The sequence below is a fragment of the Ziziphus jujuba genome, chromosome 9 (genome assembly GCF_031755915.1).
Source record: "Ziziphus jujuba cultivar Dongzao chromosome 9, ASM3175591v1".
Lineage (NCBI taxonomy): Eukaryota > Viridiplantae > Streptophyta > Magnoliopsida > Rosales > Rhamnaceae > Ziziphus > Ziziphus jujuba.
The window spans coordinates 2,691,162-2,716,986 of NC_083387.1; the positions used below are offsets into that span (position 1 = coordinate 2,691,162).

A 25,825-nucleotide genomic window follows, 5' to 3' on the forward strand; every position below is an offset into this window, starting at 1 on the left:
TTCACCAATACCAAATTAAAATAAAGTTTGATCTGGAATACTCCATCCCTCCGGTTCTAGAAACTTTTCTTAGACTCTGAAACAGAGAGTTAAAAAACTAAGATTTTTATCTGATTAAATTAAATTATCTGATTGGGCTAATGAGTATAATATCAAAATATACTGCTTTTTATTTTCAAATTTGAAATAAAATATAGCACTTTTTTTTTTTCTTCTTCTTCTTCTTCTTTTGAAACACACGGCGTAAACAATAATAATATCGCTTTACTTTTAAAATTTAAAATGTTTGTCCAAAAAATAAATTAAACATTTAATGGATCAAGCGTCTGGTTTGAACAGATGGCAACAATTTATGGGCCCTTTGGATGTACAAAAACAGCCCATAATCGTCAACGCAGATGGGCCAATGGCAATCAAACGAAAGGCCCAAGTATTGTTGACGATCAACGGTGCTGTATTATCCAATACACTTGTCAATTCGAATGAAACGACTCCGTTCAAACATGGTCTGAATCTGAAAAATTTATGGTTGTTGTTGGCCATAAATCTCTTTATCTCATGCTGATTCCCTTCTTTTATTTCCGTTGAGAAAATCAATCAAAATGAACACCACCACCTTGCCTTCAACGTCTTTCTGCAACTACTACCAAATTCCAAGGTTTCGTTTCACCTCTTCAACCTTCAGAAACGTTTCTTTCCCTTCCTGTACTGCTTTTCGAAGCAGAAGTATAAGATTACATGCCAGGAGTTCCAATGAATTAGACGCACAGCCACAGACCCTGCAGAAGGAGGATGAACCCAAACAAGAGTTAGAACCAGAACCCAGTGAAGCAGCCAAGCTCTCCACTCCACTCACTGCTGCCCCACTAGACAAAGACCTTAAAAAGGTTTTTTTTTATTTTATTTTATTTTATTTTTTGGTTCCACTGGTTCATAGAGAAAAACCCTTTTATGTGATGAATTCCTTTCAACTTGTTCACTAGGTTGTTCAAAAGACTGCTGCAACATTTGCACCCAGGGCCTCAACAGCTTCCAAAAATCCTGCTGTACCAGGAACTGTGCTGTACACTGTTTTTGAAGTTCAAGGCTATGTTTCAATGTTGTTTGGTGGAGTTTTGTCTTTTAATCTCATTTTCCCATCAAATGAACCAGACATATGGAGATTAATGGGAATGTGGTCCATTTGGATGTTCAGTAAGTTATTTAGCTCCAACTAATTTTAAGGATTTAAAAATTTTCTATAAAATCCATTGTCCAATTTTCAAATTTTGTATCAGATTTGTTGAAAGAACTACTGCTGTTGGTTATAATCACTTCTTAGAGTCTAAGTTAAATCTATATTCTACATCTAGATATTTCATTATACAAGTCTAACAGGAAAATTTCATTATGCGAAGGAAAAACTGAACTGCTTTATTTCACCGTATTAATTTTGCACGCAATATGGACAATGATCCTACTTAGCAAAGGACTGGATTTTAGCGACAAATTCAAATTCTGTTATTTGCAGCAATTCCTTCATTGCGGGCTCGAGACTGTTCCAAAAACGAGAAGGAAGCTCTAAACTATCTCTTTCTACTAATTCCGTTACTTAATGTAATAATTCCATTCTTTTGGAAATCCTTTGCTGTCGTCTGGTCTGCAGATACCATAGCTTTCTTTGGAATGTATGCATGGAAGGTATACTTTTATTCACAGATTGAATTAGGTTTTCTGTTTTTTACTTGTGGCTTATTCTGCTGAGAAAACAGAACATTTTGTTTACTCTTTTACAGTTAGGATGGCTACAGACAAGGGACTAGGATGTCCAATACTGTTGGCTTTCTTCTTCAAATTGATCATTATGCTCGTAGCTTTCTAAAAATGTCCATAATTTCCTCCCAAAGAAGCTCGAAGCAGCACCACCTGCCTTACCACACATGACAGAGATACCTTCCTTTCCATGGAGCTAATATAAGATGGATAATTGTACCAAACAGAGCTTGAGAAAGTTATAAGATTATAAACTGTTACGTAAATATTTCCATTCTTTTTTTCTTTTTTCTTTTTTTTTTTTTCGTATTTCTTTTGGCTGCAGCAACAGTTTGTTCCTCTTCTTCACTATGCGAATGCAACTGCATGGAGTAATGGAAAGCAAAATTACTTTCTTCTCATGACTATGATGGCTTTGCTGAAGGAGAATCCAGTTAACGGATCCAAAGTTTAATTAAATTTGGTCAGAATACGATTGAGTAAAACAATAGCTAATACCCAAATCTTATAACGGGATTTGTCTCAAGTTATAAGATTTTGCTTTATACGAACAAGGGAAGAAACACCAAAACTTAACCCTTTACAGAGGATACCAAACTGTTGAAGCCAAATTTTTATGGTGCAAGGAAAGAGCAGGAAAGAAAATAGAATAGAGATATAGCATTGTCATTATGGTGTCCATTGGAAGGTACCGAAGATGTTTTCAACTTCACATGGCAAAGCCAAACGACCAGGCCATTCCATGATCCATCTGGGTCTGGTTGTTAGAGAAGTGAGTGCAGATGTGATGAAAACCATGAACTCATGGTTATGTTACCATTTTTACTTCAGAATAAAGTAAAATACAGACCAGCCAATTCCATTACCACTGGTATTGAATTATATTAACATATAAAACCTAAGAATATATGAAAATTATATTCTGTTCATAACAACTAATAATAAATCTTACAAAAATGAATAACCTTCAACGGATCCCTAAGACTCTTTAAATAAAGCAGCTAACCTCTATCATATTCCATCCGCACGCTCAACATGAAAGCCAAGATTCATTGAAGGCAGTTCCTGGAGCTGACGCATTATTCTATACATATTCGTCATCACTGTCCTCATAGTCTGAACCTGATTCATCGCTTCTAGGTTCCATCAGGGTATTCATATCGAATGATGGTATTGCCTCCATCTCTTCCATGTCAATTGTATCATACTCAATTCGTTGCTGAAACTTTTCGTCAGAACAATTAAGAAGCCATGCAAGAGAACATTTCAATCCTTTCCTAGCAACCATCCTATGTCTTGGTTTTATGGTAGATTCCAGGCCATAAGTAAAGAATGCTGGGAAAGTAACCAAGTCATCTAATGGTCTTTCCATTTCCGTTTGAAAGAAATTAAAGCTAAGTTTCATGATGTCAATGTTCAAGGCAAGCAACTGGGGACACCCAATGATCATTTTCTTTAATTGTTGGAAGGTGAGTCCACAACTAGTAAGGAAATCAATGTGCTTCATCATAGGAGCGTTACCGAGGCTGACAACCTGTGGCATCTTCTCAACAACTCTGCCAAAGTCCTCAGGACCCAAATCAATTATGGACTCCAGCAAACTTCTTTGACTGTGGAGCTTAGGCCTCAGGTCAATCCCTATAATCTCAGGATATTGTGCCACTACAGAAGGAAGTGATGCTTTCCGGACAAGAAACTCCAAAAGGGATTCAACGTTTGGTTTCACTCTGTCCTCCAATTCAAACCCAAGGATGTGAGGATGCTTCTCTATCAATCTAGCTACAGCTAATCTTGGAATACCCAAGCTTTCAAGATACTCAACAAAAGGCTTGATCACTCGTCCTACTCGCATCCCTAAGATTTCTGGGTATCTAGTTAAAACCCCTCCAATCTCTCTTCTTGCAACACCAATTCCAACCAAATAGGCCACTGAAGTACTCATAGTCCCCTCAAGCTTGAATCCCAATACTTCTGGATATCTTTCGAGAACCCGAGGAATATCTGTGGACTTGATATCCATCCCTTGAAGATACTTGACCACTGGAGCAAGATCGACAACAACACTAGCATGCAGTACTTGTGGATATCTTCTCAAGAATTCAGTGAAAGTGGATTTCCTAACACCCAATTTACCAAGATAATCAAGCACAGGAATCATGTTCTTCTTTACACTGCATCCTAGAACAAGTGGATAGTTGTTAATATCTTCAATTGTAAGCCCCAGCTTGTGAAGAAAATCCACTCGTTCTCTCATGACTTCAACTGTCACAGGAAGTTCCAGACCATCAAGTTCATCAGGGACTATACCAATTCCTCGCAAGAACTCATAAACCCGGGCCCGATTTTCCATCCTTTCATTCTTCATCTCTAATAAACTAGGACGACTATAGAGGGATGAGGATGAGGAACTTCCTTGCTTCCTACTCAAACGAACAGCGTCCGACTTTAACACAGATGAATTCCTAGAATGTGTTGCAAACGTTCTCTCAGCAATAGAACATTGAATATTTGTAACCACTCCAATAAACTTTTGACGACTATGAGGGACTTGGAGGACTGAGGTAGAAGTTAATCGAGGTTTATGAGACGTAAACACTGGAAACTCCGGACACACAAGCAAAAAGCCAGGTTTCGTAAATCCATTATAGCTTCTGATCTTCATGCTTTATAGTCTAATAAATCTGCAAAAAAGAAACCAAGTAACCATTGTCAATCAGCTCTACAACTGATATACTAATAAGTATGCAAAAGAGACATCTACTAATAAATGTTAATGAGACTTCTCATCGTAAAAGGCATAAAAAGAACTTAGATTTAATATCAGCATATTTTAGAGAGCAAAATTTAGTGGAAACTTCGCCATGCACTCAATTTCTGATTAATGAACTCTTTAACATGTAGATAAGAACCAAAATGTAAACATATATCTATCAAATTAGGGAACTCCAAAAAGCTATGGTAACAAGCTAACAATCTGTCTTCCATAACAGCAACTACGGAAGTTTTACTTAATAGGATTTCCGTTATCTTCTCAGAAGCCTTGGCTCAAAAATCATTATCCTCTATTTGGATGCACTGCACGAATAAAATGAAACAAGTTCATTTTTTTTAACGATAATTTGGTTTCCCAAAACATAAATAAAAATGTGAAAAACCCAACTCAGAAAACCCTTCCTTTATTTGAAGAGACCAAATGACTTAAGATTTCTTCTGCCTTTTTATTTTCATTTTTCAACAAACCAAAGAGAACTTAAAAATTGCATTTTCTCCGCCAACTTTATCTACTCCAAATTCGAATATCTCATTACCCAAAAAACAAAAAAGGAAAAGACTCCGTATAAGGAAATACAAAAGAGCGCTATGAAATCCTGTGGGTTCCCAAAAAAATTGTTACAAGGAAAAGAAAACAAGTGAATTAAAAATCCTTTTTTTTTTTCCCCTCCTACATCTACATTTTCGCAGCAACCGAACGAGAGCAGTAAAATTTCTCTAGCCAAATGCTCAAAAGTTTCAAATAGAGATGAATGAGAACCTGACCAATATGAAACCCCGGTGGCCGAAGGTTGGAGGAGATGAAGCTCGGATTCAGAGTAAGGCGAGAAATATGAGCATCCAAAATAAGAACTTGGGGTTGCTGAAGCTCCAGTTATGGAAGCTTAGCTAAAGCGGTCGGCTAAAAAAGTTGGCCAAAACGCAGAGAAGGAAGGGAGAAGAAAGAGCGTTTGTCAGCTCAGGGCTCAGGCCGGCCCAACTTTATCCGAGGCCTTAAAAATATAAATAATAATAATAATAATAATAATAACTACTTTAAATTAAATAGTATTTTTATAGATATTATACAAAGATTTTGGAAAACAAAAAAAAAAAAATCTCAAAAGATTATATATATATATATATATTTTTTTTTTACATGAAAATGGTTCTGTATATTAATTATATCTATTTAAAAAAATTAATTTTTGTAAAAAATATTAATTTTAGATTGATTATATTTTTTATGTGTATAAAATTCTACCCAATTGATCTTAATTATAAAATTTCTATATAGATTTATAGAAGACAAATATTAGACGGTTACAAGATTTGGAAATTGAACAAAAACTGTAATCTTCTGGATAAAATACTTTCTTTTCTACTTGAAAATGATTTTATATATTAATTATATCCATTTAAAAATTATTTACTATACTAGATAAATAAATAAAATTTTAAAAAAATATATTCTTTAATTATTCTGTATGTTAATTCTATGATATGTTAATAAAAAAAATAAAAACTATAAAAAATGGTGTCTATTTTTAAAAATAATAAAAAAATAAAAATTATTAAAAATACTATCTAATTTTTAAAATTCTGTTTAATAAACTGAATTAATATTTTATTTATTTTTATTAAATTTTATTTAAAAATAATAATTTATATATCAATTTTTAATTTTTTAATTAAATAAAATTTTAAAATAAAAATTACACATTAATTTACTAGGACATTTTAAATACAACCATTAACAAAAATTATCTATACAGACATAAAACACTCTCCAAAATAAATGAGACTCCGATAGAAACCCAGATGCTCTTATACTCTTTCTTTTCCTACTTCTGTCCGCGACAAAAGCAGGTTCCAGAACACTAAGAAGAGCCAGAGAGCGAGAATATGAGCGAGCCTTCACTCTCTTTCTTCTTTTTCTTCATCTTCTTCTTATTCCCTGCAATCTCCGATTCTTCAAAGTGCTCAATCAAGGGTAAGTTCCTGCTTTCTCATACTTTAGTTTTACGCATATCCGTTTCTGGCTGCTTAATTTCATTTTTTTTTAACGGATTTAATTTCTGCTTATGCCTAGAAACCTTAATCTTTTGAATGCATAAAACGTTTGGTGCTTTTGAATTTTCATGGTTGAGATTTGATAGCCACATTATTTCTTTTGCTTTGCTGATTGGCACAGACTACAATCACAGTGGAGTTTAATTTATGCCCATCTGATCAATGGGATTTTTCTTTACTTGGGGAACTTTTTCCATGGGTATATCGTTTTTGGGCATTTTGATGTCTGATACATCTAATTCAAGTTATTGCGTAATTTGCTATTGCCAAAAAAAAAAAAAAAATTATTGCATAATTTGCAAGTTGCAGGGTGTTTATGTTTTGGTTATGTTATTTGTACTTCTTTATGTTTACGGAATAGGATTTTAGGTGCCCGCATATTGGAATGGATAGTTCTCGTCATTTTGCGGAAATTTTGATTTCTTTAGTTGAATAAGCTAGAGTTTTGAAGGTTCGATGGATAAAAACTAAGATGCTATTTTCCTTTCTATCCCCAAAAGGTAAAAAAGCCAACTTTGCCTTACTTTATGCTGATGTAAACAGAGCATGTTTGCGATTGAGCAATTTGGACTAGTTATTTTGGGTGGTAGGTGCACCTTCTGTCTACATTTGCTTTAAATGCTTGATGTGTCTTGGGATTGCATATTTTTTTGGTAAATATCTTGGCATTGCGAATGGTTCCTCAAATGGAATGGGTTTGTATATATTTATTTGTTTAAAGCATGTCATATGAATATTAGCTTTTCAAGTTCGGAAATGATGTGGAAACTTGAAAAGGTGCTATTTTTTCTAGTTTGATTTTTCAGTCATTAAGGACGTTAAACTGATTGCTGATGTTGTTTTCTCCTTTAAATGGTACAATTGTACATCAAATGCAGGCTTACCACTGGTCAGGAATATCAGTGAACTTCCACAAAATGACTATGGAAGGGGAGGTTTGTCCCACATAACTATTGCGGGTTCAGTCTTGCATGGGATGAATGAGGTATCTGGTACAAATTTTTGTTCGAGATTTTAGTTTTATTGCATGGAGCCATGTTTTTCCTGCAAGACTGCATGCTGTGTAATCTCCTAATGATCTTCAAAAGACTTTCCACTAAAACTACGCATGTTCTCATTTTCAATTTGACTATGTCTGAACAGTATGTCTTGCTTTACTTGGCTGTTATCTTTGTTTGTAAATCTCTCTGACAAATGAGTTATAGAAGCTAAATATTGGTTTTATAGCACTATATAATCCAATGATTGGGTTTTCACAGGTTGAGGTGTGGCTTCAAACGTTCTCTCCAGGATCACGCACACCGATCCACAGGCATTCCTGTGAAGAGGTTTTTGTTGTCCTAAGGGGGAGTGGCACCCTCTATCTTGCTTCAAGCTCACATGAGAAGTTCCCTGGAAAGCCACAGGAGTATTCTATATTTTCGAATAGCACTTTTCAGATACCTGTTAATGATGCTCACCAGGTAAGTCATTCTGTGGTCACTTTATGCCTTAAGTAGCTGTATAATCCAGTTACATTATGGACAAGTATATACCATTATTCTAGTTTGGTTCTAAGCAGATGATGGATTGCCCATTTATTTTTCATAATTTAACTGGTCAAATTGATTTGGGAATGTGTTATTTTTAATTTAGGCAGGTATTATTTATTTGATGGCAATTTACAACTTTTAACCTGTCATGCTTTGGTATTTATTGATTGATTATAATCCTCATCCCAGGTCTGGAATACTAATGAAGATGAGGATCTGCAAGTGCTTGTTATCATATCTCGTCCACCAGTCAAAGTGTATGTGCTTTAATTTTTTTCTGTATCTATTTGTGATTATTTTTGTTGTAATATTGGCACTGCCAAAAACCCTCAACACATCTTTGGCATTGCTTCAAATTGCTTCAAAAAGTGTGGTTGCATGGAAACCCTAATCTAATATATGAAAAAGAACATAAATTCATGGGTCAAGACATGTGAGAATCTTTTATTGACTGGTTAATTGGAAGGTTAAGATAGTGCTCCTCAATTTCCAAGCATTTTCGTGTGAAGTTTTTGTTCACTGATGACCATGTTTGTAAAATCAAGATATCCACATTCCTTCACTTGCTTGTCTATTCCATTTTTCTTTGAGGATGCTAATGGACTCTTTCATACCTCCACTTGCTTTCAGGTTTATATATGACAGTTGGTTCATGCCTCATACTGCGGCAAAACTGAAGTTCCCCTATTATTGGGATGAAGAATGCCTCCAACCACCTCCAAAAGATGAGCTTTAATATTGAGTAATAACTTGTACTTAATTTTAATACACTACAGCTTTATACTACAGGCTGTAAAGTCATTGCTTTCACAATTTCTTCTGCACAAGTAATTGTCCTTTAACAAATTAATCGTATAATGGAAAATGATCACAAGCAATACTTGAGCAAGAGGCTAATTTAAAGCACTCATGATTATTGCAGAACGTAGAATACCCTTCAAATATCAATCCTACTGCAACAATTTGGAAAAGCTGCCAAGAGCTGAGTCATCGTGTAGGAAACCTTCCCAAGTCCAAATACTTTCATTCTTGATAACCATATCTTAATTCCTCAGAAAAAATTGTGAGAGGGACAGCACAAGTGCAGTCTTCTTGGAAGCACCAAGAATGCGGATGATCCCTATTGCATATTCTGGTTTGGAGACTCCATTGAAGTTGGAAGAATTATGTTTAAAAAGCAAGGAGGGTACAGATAGTAATGCAAATGGTCAATCTTAGCCGAAACAGAGTAGGAACAGCCCCATTCTCCCAGAAACAGTAACCGATCGCCCAACGACTCCATAGAATCGACCCATTTGCGTGGCTTGTCATCGAGTTTAAATACATAGACGACAAAAGACCCGTCCTTAGTAACCAAATACAAATCAAGATCACTCTGTGGCTTCGCCAAGGATGTAATATCATCCGCATACTGCTCCACAGAGTCTGAGATAGGAGGAGCAACTTCGATAATCTCCAAGGAAGAACAATCAACGGGCTATCAACCGCATCTTCTTATCGACTGCAATAAACCCCCCTTTGTAATAAGCAATATCTTTGTAACAAAACCACCCCTTCTCTATTTCTATCCATCTATCTTCTCCCCCTTCTTCCATACTACCAAATTTCCTTTAATAAATATAGTCATGACCACAGATTCACCATCCCATTTTCTCTGACCCACAACAACTTTCTTCGCCAAAAACGTTTCTGTTTCTGGGAAATTTTCTCCTTTTACAACTTGAAGATTGTACTCTTTGCCCAACTCTTTTACTCTATAATCCAATAGGTTGATGACCTTGGGAAGATTAGTGACCTTGGGAAGACAAACTTTCCCGGACTATGTCTCTTCAATCTTAACAAACCAGTTCTTAGTAGCCTTGTCCGTAGGGCTCTCGACCAAGAGTTCCAGAGAATAGATTGTGTATTCTTTCAGTAATAGGTGGTTTGTACCTACGTAGTCTTCGAGTTTTGGATGTGGAAGTCTGAGAGGCAACCTAATACGGCTGAAGCGGTCGTTGTTGGGACTGGGTGGGAAAGGGATTGGGGAACTCCAAACTCTTCAAACCGCTCGGAGACGAATGATGTCCATTGCGAGTGTTGGAGGAGTGCATTGTGATTTCTTCCAAAATATCTGTTCCGATGATGGACCATTCTGGTGGGTTCGATTTCCTTTCACTTCTTCCCAAGAACAAATTCATCACTGCTTCCTTTATTTCCTGAGGCCGTGGGAGAGAAGAATATGTTTGGACTCACAATTTTAATTTATGGGATTAATCCACTTTTATTTCCCAAACTAACACATATTCATATTAACCAAAAATACTGTCACATATTTTATTTCCCAAACTATCACATATTCATATTAACCAAAAAAAACTAATATTTATCCTTTACCTCTCAAATTACAAGAATTCCACAATTCCTTTTAAATTATTATTTCTTTGTCGCTTTTAAATTATTATTTCTTTGTCGCTTTAATCCCATGGTGCAAATCTATCTATTGTGCAACAAAAACATTTAAAAATCTAAAATTGTTGTTTCTCTATTGTGAAAATGGTATGTAAAATTGCATGATTGGACTACAATACGAAAATTTTATGTTTTTTTGGTTTTGATAAACGTGGAAATTTTACGCTGCTAAAAAGTGCAAAAATGTGATGGTTTGCATTACTATCACTTCCAAGCAAATGAATTACAAAATTTGTAGTCATCTAATAATATATCACTAAATATTCTACATGTTTCAAGAAAAAACACAGAAAATTGTCATGATTCTGAACAAGTTGAGAAAAAATGTATTTCGGATACAATAACTGTGCTTTCCACTTAACAAATCAAACACCCCAAATGTTGGTGTGATTTTTTTTTTTCCCCTTCGAAAAGGTAAACAAAAATGCTTTGAGCAACAGAATCATATCTTCTTTTTAGTCAAGCTTCGCTGTACAGCCTCTTTCTCTGCAACCAGAACATGAAATTCTGGACCAAGCATTTCATGAACATCTAGATTCAGAGAGCTGCTCAAGTTCACTATCTCCACAATCACGTCTACAGTAATATTGAAGCCTAAAGTGGACAATATCCGGATAGCATTTGCAATTCTGCATATGTTTTGTCTCGTCTCTAGAGGAGTATAACTCTGTTCTTGCCCTTCCAGACTTGATGAATCTTCATCATTTTCAGTTGTATGCTGCTCAGGCTTGTGGACTTGTCCCTCAAATATATCATCTGTAGGTTCAATATGCTCACCAACCCAGATGAATCCATTACAGCCAACAACCAAGTCAACTCCATACTGTTCTAAATGATGAAAATGCTGTTTGCGTCTCTTCACTAGATAAGGTGAGATTGTGAGTAATTGACCCTTTTCAAGCTGTAATGTAGCACATATAGATACATAAGATTCAGATTTAAGAATCAACGACAACAATAAAGAAGTTAAGAAATAATAAACAACACAAACCTTTCCAAACTTCCTACTTCTTGCTTGAAGTTGTAAGCCATCATGTTGAAAACCACGAACTTCAGCCTGAACCAGGAAGCCTATTGACTTATCAATTAAAATATTTTTGCTTCTTCTTCTTCTTTTTCTTTTTTTCTTTTTTTGGTTGAGAAATAAAGTTATTAATATAAATTAAAGGACTTACACAGATGACATCATTCTCTGAAAAAATGCTTCGCATGTTAAGTTCGTCAACAGCAGTTCGTCGCCTCTAGCAATTACAACAATTAAAATTAAATAAAGGCTTAACAATTTTACGAAGGAAGAAATTTGGTGGTGATAAAAAATTCAAGAACAGCATCTTCCATACTTCATCCAAATAAGACTCTTTTTACCAAAAAACAATGATAAAGTTTTTGGCACTACCTTAATGCATGACAGTTGACCCTATTAGTAGCATGAAAAACCCTTCTATTGGCCTAAGCAAGTAATCCACCAATGATCACCACAGTCACAGTGACATATGCATAATCGTGTCCCTTACCATCCACGTGCACAACTTAGAGTCTCAATTCAAAAATCAGGAATTGGGAACAAGCACTACTACATTTAATCAAAATGAAACAAACATCAAACAGCAGGAGAGATTGAAATCTCTCCCTTGCATCTGAGTTTATATATTACTTCAGTTTCTTTCTAACAGATCAATAAAAATGAACTAAAATATCACTTAGATCATCTATATTTCAGACTATTCTCTGAATTTTTTTAGTTAAACTAAGATTTTTCAAATAGATCAATAAAAATTAACTAAAAGATTACTTAGATCATCTATATTTCGAACTATTCTTTGAAATTTTTTAGCAAAACTAAGATTATATCTTACAACAGACACAAAACTAGAAGATGCTATGAATTTAATCTAACGTCTATACCTGGATACCATCAGGTAAGGTCATTGAAGAAAGCATTAGTACTGCATCCTGGCCACTATTTATCTCTACTTTCCAACGCTTGGGAGCAACCTGAAAATAAATAAATAAATAAATAATAATAATAATTAGAAGACAGAAAAAGAAGAGGAAAAAGAAAATATATCATGCTGGCTCTGTCATTATGGGACAATATGAAAGAACCAGTTTTATTAATGGCCAGGAAAGAAAACTCCTGAGATAAAACTTTTGAAAGCAACTCCACATCTTAATGACATTCTCAAAGCTCTTCAGCCACAATTTACACCTCCAACCTAATTCTCAATAGATTTATCACATAAATGCACGGCCAAAACTTTTAAAACTAAACAAAGTTAAGAAAGTTGCATTGCATCGATCATCGGGGACTTAAAAAACTAAAAGCAAAGACTCAAGTTCTGCGCATGAAAAATTATTTCACCATGGATCTATGGAATTGAGTTTTCAACAAAGTAGCAACTGTGATTTACAAATTATGCTTTAGAAGATAAAGTGTTTACCTCAATAATACGCCCCACTATAGTATCCCCAACCTCTGGTTTGTATCTACAATTCCATTTTTTTTGATAATTCAGCAGCCAAATACACCCAAAATTCCAATGAACAAAAAAACAAACTGGGCATAGAAAAACACCTGGCCCGCAAAGAACGGACATAGACCAGCTTGTTAACGCGCTCGATGATACCGCAAGTGGTTGCAAGAACTTCATCATTGAGTACTGTGGTTCCATGTCCCCTGAATTCCAACCAAAACAGAGGGATTACCCAGAAATTCTTTCACACATAAAATATGATTATAGCCAAAAAGAGTTTCAAGATAAGTGTGAAAAAACTCAAAACTTCAATGTGATAATAATTTTAGAAAGAGAGAGAGAGAGAGAGAAAGAGAGAAAGTAAGTACTTGAGGAGGGAATCTTCAGCGTTAACAGGGATGGAATCGGCGATCGTAACAGAAGCATTAGAGTTTGCCTTTGAAGACAAAGACTCTAGCTTTTCCAGAGCTCTCTGTAGCCGAACCTTCTGGGTTTGGTTCAATGGAAGCTGTAACCCTCTCATCCTTCCGTTCGGTTTTCACTGAATCTTATCGCAAAGAATAAAGAGAAAAACCCTAAACCCTAAACCCCTAAACCAAATTTTTTTCTTTTTTCTTTTTTTGTTTTTTTGTTTTTTTGTTTTTTTGTTTTTTTTTGTTTTTAATTTTTGTAAATACCCCTAAATCAACAGAGTTTCAGAGCTAATGGCAGATCCAGCGCCCGTGGTTGTGATTTATGCCGGAGTTTTTTTGATAACTAGCCATTTTACAATTGCATTTTAGAAAAATATCAAATTTTTTTATTTTTTTAAAAATTAATCAATATTTTACCCGTTTGGACTAAAGTACCCTTATCTACAAAAGCTTTCCTTTCTTCTACACAGCCGTTCGTTCGTGGGGGTGGGGTTTATACAAAACTGTTCGTGGGATTTCTCTAAACTCTTTGCATCTCATCGCCTCTCACTCTCATTTTTTTGTATTTTCTCAGATCTCAAACTAAAATCAGGTAAAAATTTTATCTTTTTTCTTATTAGATGAAAGTAAGGAAATATGTATTTTTTTTGTTTTTTCTCTTTCTATTTTTTCTTGTAAGTTTTATTAGTTTATGGTTTTTTAAGCTTTTTATTTGATATGGGTATGCAAGAAATTGATTTATGAGATGTTCTATGTGATTTTAAAGATACTTTAGGGGGCATATGGTTTGAAAATGGGAGAAATTTTGTGTAAAACTGAAAAATCATGAAAAACAGTAAAAACGGAGGAAATTTGGCGAAAAAGATGAATTTCCGCCAATTTCCTCCAGTTTGTCAGTTTTCGCAAATTTCCGCCAATTTTCCGCCAGTTTTCAGCCATTTTTCCGCCAGTTTTCCATCAGTTTTCCGCCAGTTTTCCGCCAATTTTCCGCCAGTTTTCCGCCAGTAGGAAAAAGCTATATTTGGCCCGAAAAAAAAAAACAGAATCAACTTTTTTAATACAGTTAATATGTTTGTTTAATATTATTCAAAATTTTATATATTTATTGATTTAGTTTAACGTTATTCATTTAATTTTGTAGTCAAATGGAAGATGATGACATTGTAATTGCGGTTTTATACAATGGAACATTGGTACAAAATGATAGTGGTGATTGGGAATATCGAAATGGTAAAAATGTAATGGTTTCCGTCGGCAAGAGATGCACAAAATCAGAGTTAGAGGACTGTGGCATATTTACACTCAAGACCATCGAATTCTTACATGCTAGATTACCATTGACATTCACACAAGATAACATGGAGTTCTTTAGGAAGAAGTATGCATATGAGGTTTACAACAAAGAACTTAGCATATGAGCTGCGTGGTGATGCTTTTTTCTTTCCTTTTTTTCATGTTTATAGATGCATATTATTTATTATATTTGACTTTTAATTGTAAATATAATGGTGGCTTATAATGTTCATTTAACAAAGATAACAATGTGGTATTGATGTAATGATAAGTAATTGACCTTATAGGAAATGTGCCATGTTTATTTATTAGAATTCCGTTATGCACAAACGCCTTAAGAGCTCAATTGCAAATTTTAAAAAATTTTCCGCTTGTCGGAAATATTTCCTATAGGCCGAAAAATTTTCCTACTGGAGGAAAAATGGAGGAAAAACGTTCCTCCAGTCGGAAATCCCATATGAAGAAAAATTGAAGCCTCTTGATAAATTTCCGCCAGGTGGAAAAATTTTCCTCCAAGCGGAAATAGTTTTCCTCCTGTTGGAAAACATTTCCTCCAAGCGGAAATTGTTGAATAATTTTTACTCCTATTAGAAACTAATTTCCTCCACTTGGAAAATCAATTTCTAATAGATTATATAAGTTAATAGTAGGATAAAAAAAATTGGGAGTGGAGACAAATATTATATAAGATGAAGATGGAATTAACAAAAAATGTAGTGACATTTAAAATCAATAACCATTTTAAATAAAAATAAAATTGATATATGTTTGTTTTTATTTTCAAAATCATTTGGACATTTCATAAAATGATATGTAAACTAAAGATTGAAAATCAATTCCAGAAAGCATCTTTTCATTTAGGATTAAATTCAAAAAAAAAAAAGATATGAAATAATTATCAAAACATATTAAACCATAACACTAAATTAAAACTTTCTAATTCGAAGCATAAGACAATGGATTCGTACATCTCTGCCTATAATGTCCAACACCACCGCATCGGCTACATCTACGTCCAATAACATCTTCACCTTCGGATGGTATGCGTTGCATCCTTGGTCTACCGGCTCGCCTACGTGTCCATCTTGGTGGAAGAACAATGCGACTTGCCACGTCATCCGGGACATGCCACTGTTTTTCATCTAACAAAGGATAAATGGACTCAGCATAAGCTGCACGATATGCATCCGCGGTGTAGTAATGAGAACACATGCGATAAGGAGCAATTTTTCGGTCTCTGCAAGCGGCAATACAATGATCACAAGGATATTGATCAAGATCGAAGACTTTGCATGAGCATGTTTTTGATTGGAGATTAACTGTACCCCTCAAACTCCCACCTTCCACAAGAAATTCATGCATATTAATGGCTTTCACACGTAGTCCGATGGACTCCAAATTTCGTAGTTTAAGTTGCTCTTCCATATGGTCAGTCACATGCTTTGTCAATTTTGCACCTGCAGTATGTCGCTCATAAAACCACCTTTGCAGTAAATCCCGTATGTGCTCTATTAATGCTACTATTGGCATCTCTCTAGCATCTAGCAGAATGCCATTCAAGCTTTCTGCAATATTGGTGGTCATGATAGTGTACCTTCTACATGGACAAAGAGAACGTGCCCACCTTGTAGGGTCACATGATCGAATGTACTGGGCAGCCCTAATGTTTTTTGCCTCAATTTGCCCCATATAAAATTCAAAATCTTCAACCAAATATGCACTAGCTGCGAGCATGAAACATTGTATTATTGATTCATCTTTCGCATGTCCATTTGCTTTAATATTTCTGCTTATATGGTACGTGCACAACGCATGGTATGCATTGGGAAAAACTTTGCGTAATGCCCTTTCAATAGCGGGGTGTCTATCACTCACAAACACCAAATCTGGAAAATCTCCGATGGCATCCTTCAGGTTTTGGAAAAACCATGTATATGCTTGCTCGTTCTCTCCATCTCCAATGCCGAAAGCCAAAGGATATATTTGCTTATTGCCATCCATGCCCGATGCAATATACATGTACCCTTTGTATTTCCCTTTCAATGTTGTTGCATCAACAGCCAATACGAATCTTATGTGGGATTTAAATCCCCTAATGCTTGCTCCAATCGCCATAAAGAAATATACAAAATTGTTATTATCGTCTGTTTTGATACGTGTAACAGTCCCATGGTTCTTCGACACTAACTCAAAACAGTAGGCAGGTAACTTAGCAAAATTCTCCTCTGGAGATCCCCTAACACTGTTAAGTGCATACTCTTTACCTCTCCATGCTTTGTTGTAGCTTATATTCACCCCATATTTCTGCAAAAAATCATGTTGAATTTCTTTGGGTTTGTAAACACGTGCAATACCTTCATATTTAGATTTGATACATTGCCCGATAACCCGGCTACTGGCTTGCTTGTGTTCTCGATGCACGATATCTAACGAGCAACTGTGTACATTATCAAAAATTCTCACAACAAATATTTCTCCATTTTTAAATGTGGTTGCACGTAGTCGCCATTTACAAGTATTTTCCAAGCATACAACCTCATACCGTTGTGTAGTTGATCGTGTCACCTTGAACTCCTTATTTTCTCGCATGCAATAGATACTCAGTTTATTCTGTAGGTCACGTTTGTTGCGAAATAATTGTCCAACTACTATGCTCTCACAGCCAGTGAACTTTGACGAAAATATGGCCATAGAACCACTTCTGTTGCTCGATGATATGTGGTCACTTGTAGCACGATGAACCCTAACATCATCAACTCCTTCATTGTTCATTTCAGGATGCATATCATTATCATTATCCGGCAACTCATGATCAAAATCTACATCATTATGACCAACATCATCCCCTGCTGCATTGTAATTCTCATCATGATCAATATGATGCAACTGCTCATACTCCTCGTCGTTAGGAAACCGTTCAACATAGTCACCTCCAACATCAACTCCTTCGTGAATGTTAAATGATGTCCAGGCCCCCCCACGAACATCAACTTGATCTCTAAACTGAGTTTCTTGAACCATAATTTCCTGAGATGTAGCCTGAATTGGTTCAGTACCGGAAGCTTGTGGTAGACGACCGCCAATTGGAGGACAAGAAAAAGAATGAAGATTACTCCCACTATCCGAAGCAAATGCTGTTTGATGAACATTTCTACATACATGTTCAACTTTTGAAATCACCTCAACATACAATGGAGGCCGCATCATTGTCATCCCTCCATTCCTCACTTCTTGAAGAAAGCATTTCACATCCCTATCACATCGTATTTCTGTAGGATCCAACTTTTCTGCACATCGTCCATATATCCATTTTAGCTTTAGCAAATATTCATTTTGATCTATCTCAATAGAATTGAAAATCTCATCCTTTAACTCTGATTTTGTGCATCTTTTGCCGACGGAAACCATTACATTTTTACCATTTCGATATTCCCAATCACCACTATCATTTTGTACCAATGTTCCATTGTATAAAATCGCAATTACAATGTCATCATCTTCCATTTGACTATAAAATTAAATGAATAACGTTAAACTAAATCAATAAATATATAAAATTTTGAATAATATTAAACAAACATATTAACTGTATTAAAAAAGTTGATTCTGTTTTTTTTTTCGGGCCAAATATAGCTTTTTCCTACTGGCGGAAAACTAGCGGAAAATTGGCGGAAAACTGGCGGAAAAATGGCGGAAAACTGGCGGAAAACTGGCGGAAAATTGGCGGAAATTTGCGAAAACTGACAAACTGGAGGAAATTGGCGGAAATTCATCTTTTTCGCCAAATTTCCTCCGTTTTTACTGTTTTTCGCGATTTTTCAGTTTTACACAAAATTTCTCCCATTTTCAAACCATATGCCACCTAAAGTATCTTTAAAATCACATAGAACATCTCATAAATCAATTTCTTGCATACCCATATCAAATAAAAAGCTTAAAAAACCCTAAACTAATAAAACTTACAAGAAAAAATAGAAAGAGAAAAAACAAAAAAAATACATATTTCCTTACTTTCATCTAATAAGAAAAAAGATAAAATTTTTACCTGATTTTAGTTTGAGATCTGAGAAAATACAAAAAATTGAGAGTGAGAGGCGATGAGATGCAAAGAGTTTAGAGAAACCCCACGAACAGTTTTGTATAAACCCCACCCCCACGAACGAACGGCTGTGTAGAAGAAAGGAAAGCTTTTGTGTAATTTTCAATTTTATCAAGGGTATTTTTGTCCCAAGGTGGCTAGTTTTTTAAAAAAAAAAAAATTTTGCTATTTTTCTAAAATGGAGTTGTAAGGTGGTTATTTATGGGAAAAACCCTTTATGCCGTCCGTCAAGCTAAGTTGGGCCCCACATTTGTAACTGGAATTTCAAGGCCCATGTAACTTTGATTTGCGAAATCGTTTTTTTTTTTTTTTTTTTTTTTTTTGGCCTTTGGAAAAAAAAAAACTAATTTGAATCTTATATTAAGTATTATTTTATACTTTTTGGATAGTATATATATATATATATCTAAACTTTTGAAATATAAAAAATGTATGTTTCATCCTTACAAAATATATAGATATATATTTATATATGTGTGTCTATAGATATATATATTTGTTGAGAGACATGCAAAGGCATGGCTTAAAGAACAGTAACTATAGCATAGACAAGAAGTATTTTTTTTTTTTTTTGGAAAAAAAAAATTATTATAATAAAATAAACCGAAGTACTATTTTAATAAAATTAAAATAAGAAAATGAAAAACAAGCGAATTCACAAATTCAGAACAGATAATAATAGAAGACAAAAAAAATATTACATAACCAGAAGGCAAAGTTGGATTAGTATTGGTATATTGAAAACATGGTCCAACTAGAGCAGATGGTCTTACCGAAGGTATCGGAGCCTAAAAAATTAAAAAAAAGGACAATCGAAAAAAACAGTTCATAAAATAATAGTAGCCAAAAAGGGAAAATTAAAATTAAAATAGAAAATTTCAAAACAGATAAGCCAAGCTTTAGACCAGCCATTAAAGTACGCAAGAATCTATGTCGCTGATATGATTACGGCCGACGTGAAACGAGTTATAAATCTACACTCCAACCTCATTATAGTCGATGACATTGGCAAGCTCTGGCAGGTAGATTTGGAAGACACAATCCTGGCGGCATCGGGAATATTGCCATGCAAACCTGACCAAGTACTTCACCGACGAGTTTTGGTCGGACCCAGTATTGGCGAAAGAAGAGCTTGCTATTTCAACAGAGGGGTGATGGTGATGGATGTGGGTGAAATGGAGAGAAGGAATGTGTATAGAGAGAGCCGATAGGGAAAGGGAAGCCTCGGTTAAGGATGGATTCCAAACAACCTTGCACCGTTGATCATCTGTGGGCTCCTTATGATCTCTTCAGCTCCTCTGTTCACTCTTTTGATGAATGAGCAAAGAAAAGAAAAGAAAAAATTATTCCTTTGGATGAAAGGGATTTGTATATATGGAGACAATTGTTAAGGGTCAATTACTTGTAGAGGAAGAAGGTGAAATGAGTAAGTGTCCAAACCTGTGCCTTGTTAATTTCCATTTTATATCTTTTTAAAAAATTTATACATACATATATATATATATATATATATATATATATGGGAAGTAATTTGATTATTTGGGTTGAAACATGTTCAAGGAGAAAAAGGGGTTGAAATAGGTTTAAGGAGAAGAAGGGTGGACGAGCTTACTAACGGGCATGGGGCATATGCATGGAGAATTTTTTTTTTTTTTTTCCCTTCTTTTTGTGTGTGTGTGTGTGTGTGTGTGTGTGTTTGTGTGTGTGTTTGTGGGGTCAACGTGGAGAGGAAGATTGTCTAAATTGTTTTGGTTGAAGAATTTAATAGTTGGTTTTGTGTATCGTATAGTTGGCTGCCAGAGAATATAATCAAATCCTCTTACCAGAGTTTTCCATGTCTCACTCTCACTTATCTCTTTCTCATAATTTATATAATGTCTAAATCATTATTCTCACTCATCTCTTTCTCATAATATATAACTTTTTTTCTTTTTTTTTCTTTCTTTTTTTTTTTTTTGGCTATCTCCTATTCCCCATCCAGTGACTCGAACCCATATTATCTTTAACACAGATAGTGGCGTTCGCCAACTAAGTTAAGCCATTTCATCAAAATATTGAGTTCATATATCCAAAATATGTAATGTCTAAATCAGTATTAATATATTGTGTGTAACTGATGAGTTCATATGTCCAAAATATTGAGTTCCTTTCCTCATAAATATAAAATAATAAAATTAATGAAACTCCTGTGTACATATATATATTTGTATATGTATATATATATTTATAGACAATTTCACTAACGATAATTAACCTCGAAGTCTTTAGTTGAGGATCCGTTTGGTATAACTGATGAGAGTTTTATATAATAGATTTTTTTTAAAAATGATTTTTATTAAAAAATTAATAATGTTTTGTTTTAAATAAAAACACTGCATTAAATATTTAATGAGTTTTCATATAAACTAAAAAATCTACATTAAATTTTCATTGAATTTACATATAAATTAAAAAGAATAACTTTTCTAGAAAAATATAAAATTTGGATTTCTAAAAAAGTATCTAAAAATATCAGATTTAGATATTTGCATCCTGTTGAAGTAAGGAACCATGGCATATATGTTTGGAATATATTCCATTTTGAGAAAGTTGAAAAACCATTATCTCGTTGAAAGGTTCTGTATATCCATCCTTTTTCAAGGTACTTCTTTAGATAAAAAGTCTATTTTTTTCCTTTTTTGGGCTTAAAAAAATATTTTTTTAGTCAACAAGTTTGTGGATTTTGCCAAGCATTTTTATTTTTTAACAAAAAAACTTTTGATCTTTAAATAGAGCTTTTAACCCGAAAAAAAAAAAAAAACTGTGCCAAATAAAAAGTAAATTAGATCTTGTGTCTAAAATCCCCCTCCCTAATTTATCAAAAAGAATATCTAGTTCTTGTACAACGAATAACAATTTTAAACCCGCAAACTTTATTATTAGTAATTTTGGTGATCTAGAAAATTACATGGACAAAATTATAAAAGGCTGAACTTATTATTACTTCTTTGATTCCAACACAACATCATATATGAAAGTTCTTGAAATATGACATCGATTACTGACGAAACATATAGAAAGTAAATCCATTTCCAACAAGGGAAACCGGCATATATATCTATGTATATAAAATATACAATATTCATAATGGTCTCGATTAACTAGCTAGCTAAGATGTTTGGTTAGTGTCAAAGTCATAGCTGCCTCTCATAGCAGCCTTCCTACTGCGAATAAAAGCATCGGATTTCTCATTGATGCTCATGGCAACATTGAACAAAGGCCTTACCTGCCTAACAGGAGCCTTATTCGTTTCCATATCTTCTGCTTCAACAGCGAGTGTCAACTTTTCACTCATAATAATATTATTCTTACCTTGCTTCTTACCGCTACTTTTCTCTCCCCTCGCCAAATCTTTGATACTACTCATCATCTTTTTGGTACCTGATGATCTTGTTCGCGTCGTCGTCCCCGTTGGCATAGCTGCGAAAGTTGCCGTCTCTACCTCTTTCATGTCTTTACCTTGTGCTGCAGAGGTTGCTTTTGCTCTCTCTTCATGTCGAAGTTGAGCCTTTTCCGGGATAACTTCGTCCAGAGCAATGCTTGAAATTGTGCTGTCCTTATGATCAGAGGGATAGATTGAAGAACCAAGACTGTCCACCGGTGTCCAATACTCCAAATTGTCGGTCATCTTGTGGTGGACTTGAATTTCGAAATCAGCCCAATCATGCAGATCATGATCTTCAACCATGTTGATCTGTTCATGATTGGGTTTGGGTTGGACCAGGAGATGCTCTTCTGAAGAAGAGTTAGCCACTCCATTATTATTAATCCCCAAGCAACTCCTGGAGCAATCGGGCGCTTTGTTTGACGAGCTCTGAGGCAGTGGATGGTGATGGTCAAAAGCAACGCTCTTAAAGTTAAATCCTCCTCTGCCTCTGGCAACGAGATTGTTGACGATGAAGTCGAAAAGCCTCCTCCAAATGCAAAGAGGCTGGAACCGGTTGTTCTCCTCCTGCATTGTCAGACGGTTTCCAAAAAACAATAATAATTGTATAGAAAGAAAATAAAGAGAAGAAACAACTATGGGTCTCTGATTTTGATTTGGATAGGAGATATATATTTCAAGAAATGGATTGCATTCGAGAGTGATTCCATGCTTGGGAAATGGGGTAAGAAAAAGTGAAAATTTGATTATTTTATGATCTTAAATTGGAGGAAAAGATAAAGAAATTTGTTGGTCACCTAATGGAATGAAAGCAAAAAGCAATTTGTTTGTAGGACAGTAGGAATAATTCGCTTGATACCATATGTATAACTTTGGGGGAACTAGAATTTTACTTTGCTTCCAACTAATTTTATTCCAAAACACCAACTACCATCCCTCAAAGTAATCATTATCAATTATTCACAGCTTCCCATCTATATAGGTAGCCCAATTTCTAACCGTTTGATATCTAGACAAAGCGTCAACTGTTTAATATTATTACTTAATATAATAATCAATCGATAACATTTTTTGGATTTGGACTATATATTGTCCAACAGCTTCCCTACATTTCAATTTTAATTCAATTTTGTTTAAAATATAAATAAAATTATTATTTTTCACCACTAATTAACCATAAGCCATTAAGTCCACATAATTAGCTATTTAAATTCTAAAACAATTCATATTTCCATATTAGATTTTTAATATCAAAACTAAAACGTAAAAGCATAATTAAATACATCAAAAAAAAATTAGCCATATCAACAACAGATCCTAATTGTCACAGCGAAAAATTTAACCCAAAAAAAAAGAAAGTTCAATTTAATTATATTTATTAGTCAAGTATTCAATTACTTGTCAAACCCATAATTAGCTTATCAAAATGAGACTTTTGATTCATGAATGATGGGCCTTAATTATCAGATAAAAATGTTGGGCTCAATGTGAACAAAGAGTTATGGTCCTTAACTTCAAGTCCAGTTCGTCTAATGGGCTCACTGGGCCCATAAGACAACAAGTTTGGTTTCAGTCATAACTATACCGGCCCAGACATTGACCTTTAACCAGAACGATGCGCACTGCGCACCAAGCGTATTTCGGCGCAATCCGATTGCGGATCCTCTAGAATATGTGTTTTCCCCGCAAACAACCGTGTCACTGCTCTCTGTTCTACATTTTCTGATCCTTTCTATCCGAACAACCCAGAAAATCCTCTAATGGATTTCTTCAGGTCCGTTTTCTCAGATGAAGCGGATCCTCCAAAGTCCGAATCCGTCGAAACCGAGAACAAAGAATGCCAAGAGCCAGATCCGGATCCCCCATCCAACCAACCCGGTTCAGAAACTTTTGGTGTCGACGGCGGCGGAGTTGGCGGGTGGAGCTTCGGCGGTCTGATCAAAACCTTAGCGACCAGATCCGAGTCGGTAATTGAGACCTACCGGCGCGACTTGAAGGAATTCGGTTCGGGCCTGAAGAAGGAGATCGAGGTTGCTCAGGGGTCGTTGGAGACGGTGAGCCACAAAATCGATGAGATTGGGACCAACGTGATTAAAGGGACGGCCCAGATCATCTCTCAAGGTAAGGACGCAATCCTCGTCGACGGTCATGAATCCGATTCCTCTGATACCAGTAATAACCAATATAATAGCACTCAACAGAGCTTGAATTCGAAACGTTACAGTAGGTTTGATGCTCAGGTTCGTGCAATTCAGGGTGACACTAGCACATACTGTGAGGAACCCGAGGATTTGGATGATTATAACAAATTTAAATTAGGGTTCGTGTTAGATGAAAAAAGTGAAGAAATTGATGGCTTGCTTGAAGAAAACACATCCATGAGGAGTATTTACGAGAAGGTTGTCCCAGATACCGTTGATCGCCAAACTTTTTGGTGTAGATACTTTTTTAGGGTTCATAAGCTTAAGCAAGCCGAGGATTTGAGAGCTAAGCTTGTGAAGAGAGCAATTTCCAGAGAAGAAGAAGAGGAGGAGCTGAGTTGGGATGTTGATGATGAAGACGATGACGATGAGGGCAATGTCGCCCCCAAATTGGTCACAGCCAAAAGTAGGGAATTGGGTAGTGAAGATGACAGTAAAGTTGCTAAGAATGTAGAATCGAGTTCCTCTAATGTGGAAAAAGTGGGAAGTGTTGGTGAAGATGCTAACGTGGATTCAAAGCGTGTTTCATCTGCCAACACTGAAAAGATTGTGAAGGAAGACAATCCTGTTGAGGAACCATCTGGTATTGTTGATGAGAAGGAAGAGAAAAGCTCTAACTTGGATAAGGGGATTGATGGTAATGCTGTGAAACCAAGTGAGGAAAAGGACTCCAAACAGAAAGTGCACTTGGAAGAGGATTCTGGGGTCAGTAAGAAAGATTTGGTATCGAAATCCGATGATAAAGTGGCTTCAGATGGGAAGACAGATAGTGATGTTTCAGTAGTCTCGAGCCAGCGATCAATGCATGAGGAGGAAGACCTTGGGTGGGATGAGATTGAGGATCTTAGCATCATTGATGAGAAGAAAACTACTCATAGTGGAAGTCCTGACAGAGCTGAGCTGCGAAAGCGGCTAAGTAGTGCTGCAGAAGATGACGAAGACTTGAGTTGGGATATCGAAGATGATGATGAACCAACTAAAGCTTGATACAACATATGCATTTAGATCTTTACCTTCAAGATGTACTGCAGTTGGAACCTATTTTTCTCCAGCATTGTCTCTGTAAGAGTGTTAAAAGGTTGGGGAAGATTTTAAATTTTTTTTTTTTCCCTCTTTTTCATCAGTTGGTTTTAAATGCATAAATGTCTTTTATTTTGTGAAATTAGAAGTTACTTTGTCAATAATTATATTCCTTTTTCATTTATTTGTGACAAATACCATGATCTAGTTCTTAAAGATGATGCCTCATTTATGGCTTGGCTATTTATTGATTCTGTACTGTAAAATGCCTGTACGTTGCACTTAAAGTTTGCAACTCTGAGAACATACTTGTGAATCCTTAAATGGTTTCTCTTTGATTCA

The 25,825-nt window shown here is 35.2% G+C and overlaps 5 protein-coding genes and 1 long non-coding RNA gene across 9 annotated transcripts; 4 read left to right on the forward strand and 2 right to left on the reverse strand.

Annotated features, from left to right (window-relative positions):
- The first annotated feature begins 504 nt into the window (after positions 1-504).
- Positions 505-2,018, forward strand: LOC107426002 (protein RESISTANCE TO PHYTOPHTHORA 1, chloroplastic). Its single transcript, XM_016036082.4, has 4 exons — positions 505-887; positions 984-1,194; positions 1,511-1,680; positions 1,776-2,018. The coding sequence occupies exons 1-4, from the start codon at positions 603-605 to the stop codon at positions 1,800-1,802; spliced, it is 693 nt and encodes a 230-aa protein (XP_015891568.1). The 5' UTR covers positions 505-602; the 3' UTR covers positions 1,803-2,018.
- Positions 2,019-2,537: 519 nt separating this feature from the next.
- Positions 2,538-5,529, reverse strand: LOC107426001 (transcription termination factor MTERF4, chloroplastic). Of its 3 annotated transcripts, XM_048480918.2 has the most exons (3): positions 5,290-5,529; positions 4,761-4,827; positions 2,538-4,433 (listed from the first exon to the last, which is right to left on the reverse strand). In XM_048480918.2, the coding sequence occupies exon 3, from the start codon at positions 4,412-4,414 to the stop codon at positions 2,837-2,839; it is 1,578 nt and encodes a 525-aa protein (XP_048336875.1). In that variant the 5' UTR covers positions 4,415-4,433; positions 4,761-4,827; positions 5,290-5,529; the 3' UTR covers positions 2,538-2,836. The 3 variants fall into 3 exon arrangements, with proteins under 3 accessions (XP_048336875.1, XP_015891565.1, XP_015891566.1); XM_016036079.4 differs by lacking the exon at positions 4,761-4,827; XM_016036080.4 differs by lacking the exon at positions 4,761-4,827 and having other exon boundaries at positions 5,285-5,529.
- A 744-nt stretch (positions 5,530-6,273) lies between these two features.
- On the forward strand, positions 6,274-10,387 carry LOC107425999 (auxin-binding protein T85). 2 transcript variants are annotated; one of them, XM_016036078.4, is made up of 6 exons: positions 6,274-6,496; positions 7,455-7,561; positions 7,836-8,039; positions 8,298-8,365; positions 8,739-8,850; positions 9,031-10,387. In XM_016036078.4, the coding sequence occupies exons 1-5, from the start codon at positions 6,409-6,411 to the stop codon at positions 8,842-8,844; spliced, it is 573 nt and encodes a 190-aa protein (XP_015891564.2). In that variant the 5' UTR covers positions 6,274-6,408; the 3' UTR covers positions 8,845-8,850; positions 9,031-10,387. The 2 variants fall into 2 exon arrangements, with proteins under 2 accessions (XP_015891564.2, XP_015891563.2); XM_016036077.4 differs by lacking the exon at positions 9,031-10,387 and having other exon boundaries at positions 8,739-9,014.
- A 391-nt stretch (positions 10,388-10,778) lies between these two features.
- Positions 10,779-13,705, reverse strand: LOC107425977 (exosome complex component RRP4 homolog). Its single transcript, XM_016036055.4, has 7 exons — positions 13,402-13,705; positions 13,135-13,236; positions 13,001-13,046; positions 12,465-12,554; positions 11,735-11,800; positions 11,551-11,616; positions 10,779-11,460 (listed from the first exon to the last, which is right to left on the reverse strand). The coding sequence occupies exons 1-7, from the start codon at positions 13,554-13,556 to the stop codon at positions 11,002-11,004; spliced, it is 984 nt and encodes a 327-aa protein (XP_015891541.1). The 5' UTR covers positions 13,557-13,705; the 3' UTR covers positions 10,779-11,001.
- A 242-nt stretch (positions 13,706-13,947) lies between these two features.
- On the forward strand, positions 13,948-15,021 carry LOC132799522 (uncharacterized). Its single transcript, XR_009634241.1, has 2 exons — positions 13,948-14,038; positions 14,588-15,021. It is a non-coding gene; the product is annotated as an uncharacterized LOC132799522 (long non-coding RNA).
- Positions 15,022-23,895: 8,874 nt separating this feature from the next.
- LOC107425992 (uncharacterized) lies at positions 23,896-25,825 on the forward strand. Its single transcript, XM_016036068.4, has one exon. It carries the CDS (start codon positions 24,023-24,025, stop codon positions 25,448-25,450), a length of 1,428 nt encoding a protein of 475 aa, XP_015891554.3. The 5' UTR covers positions 23,896-24,022; the 3' UTR covers positions 25,451-25,825.

Coding starts and splice junctions, on each gene's coding strand:
- LOC107426001 (XM_016036079.4), bottom strand. CDS start 4,414: ATGAAGATCAGAAGCTATAATGGATTTACGAAACCTGGCTTTTTGCTT.
- LOC107425977 (XM_016036055.4), bottom strand. CDS start 13,556: ATGAGAGGGTTACAGCTTCCATTGAACCAAACCCAGAAGGTTCGGCTA. Junction 13,047..13,134: donor GTCCGTTCTTTGCGGGCCAG/GTGTTTTTCTAT, acceptor ATGGAATTGTAG/ATACAAACCAGAGGTTGGGG. Junction 11,801..12,464: donor CCTTACCTGATGGTATCCAG/GTATAGACGTTA, acceptor TGTAATTGCTAG/AGGCGACGAACTGCTGTTGA.
- LOC107426002 (XM_016036082.4), top strand. CDS start 603: ATGAACACCACCACCTTGCCTTCAACGTCTTTCTGCAACTACTACCAA. Junction 1,195..1,510: donor GTGGTCCATTTGGATGTTCA/GTAAGTTATTTA, acceptor TGTTATTTGCAG/CAATTCCTTCATTGCGGGCT. Junction 1,681..1,775: donor TTGGAATGTATGCATGGAAG/GTATACTTTTAT, acceptor ACTCTTTTACAG/TTAGGATGGCTACAGACAAG.
- LOC107425992 (XM_016036068.4), top strand. CDS start 24,023: ATGGATTTCTTCAGGTCCGTTTTCTCAGATGAAGCGGATCCTCCAAAG.
- LOC107425999 (XM_016036078.4), top strand. CDS start 6,409: ATGAGCGAGCCTTCACTCTCTTTCTTCTTTTTCTTCATCTTCTTCTTA. Junction 8,040..8,297: donor CTGTTAATGATGCTCACCAG/GTAAGTCATTCT, acceptor TCCTCATCCCAG/GTCTGGAATACTAATGAAGA. Junction 8,366..8,738: donor TCTCGTCCACCAGTCAAAGT/GTATGTGCTTTA, acceptor ACTTGCTTTCAG/GTTTATATATGACAGTTGGT.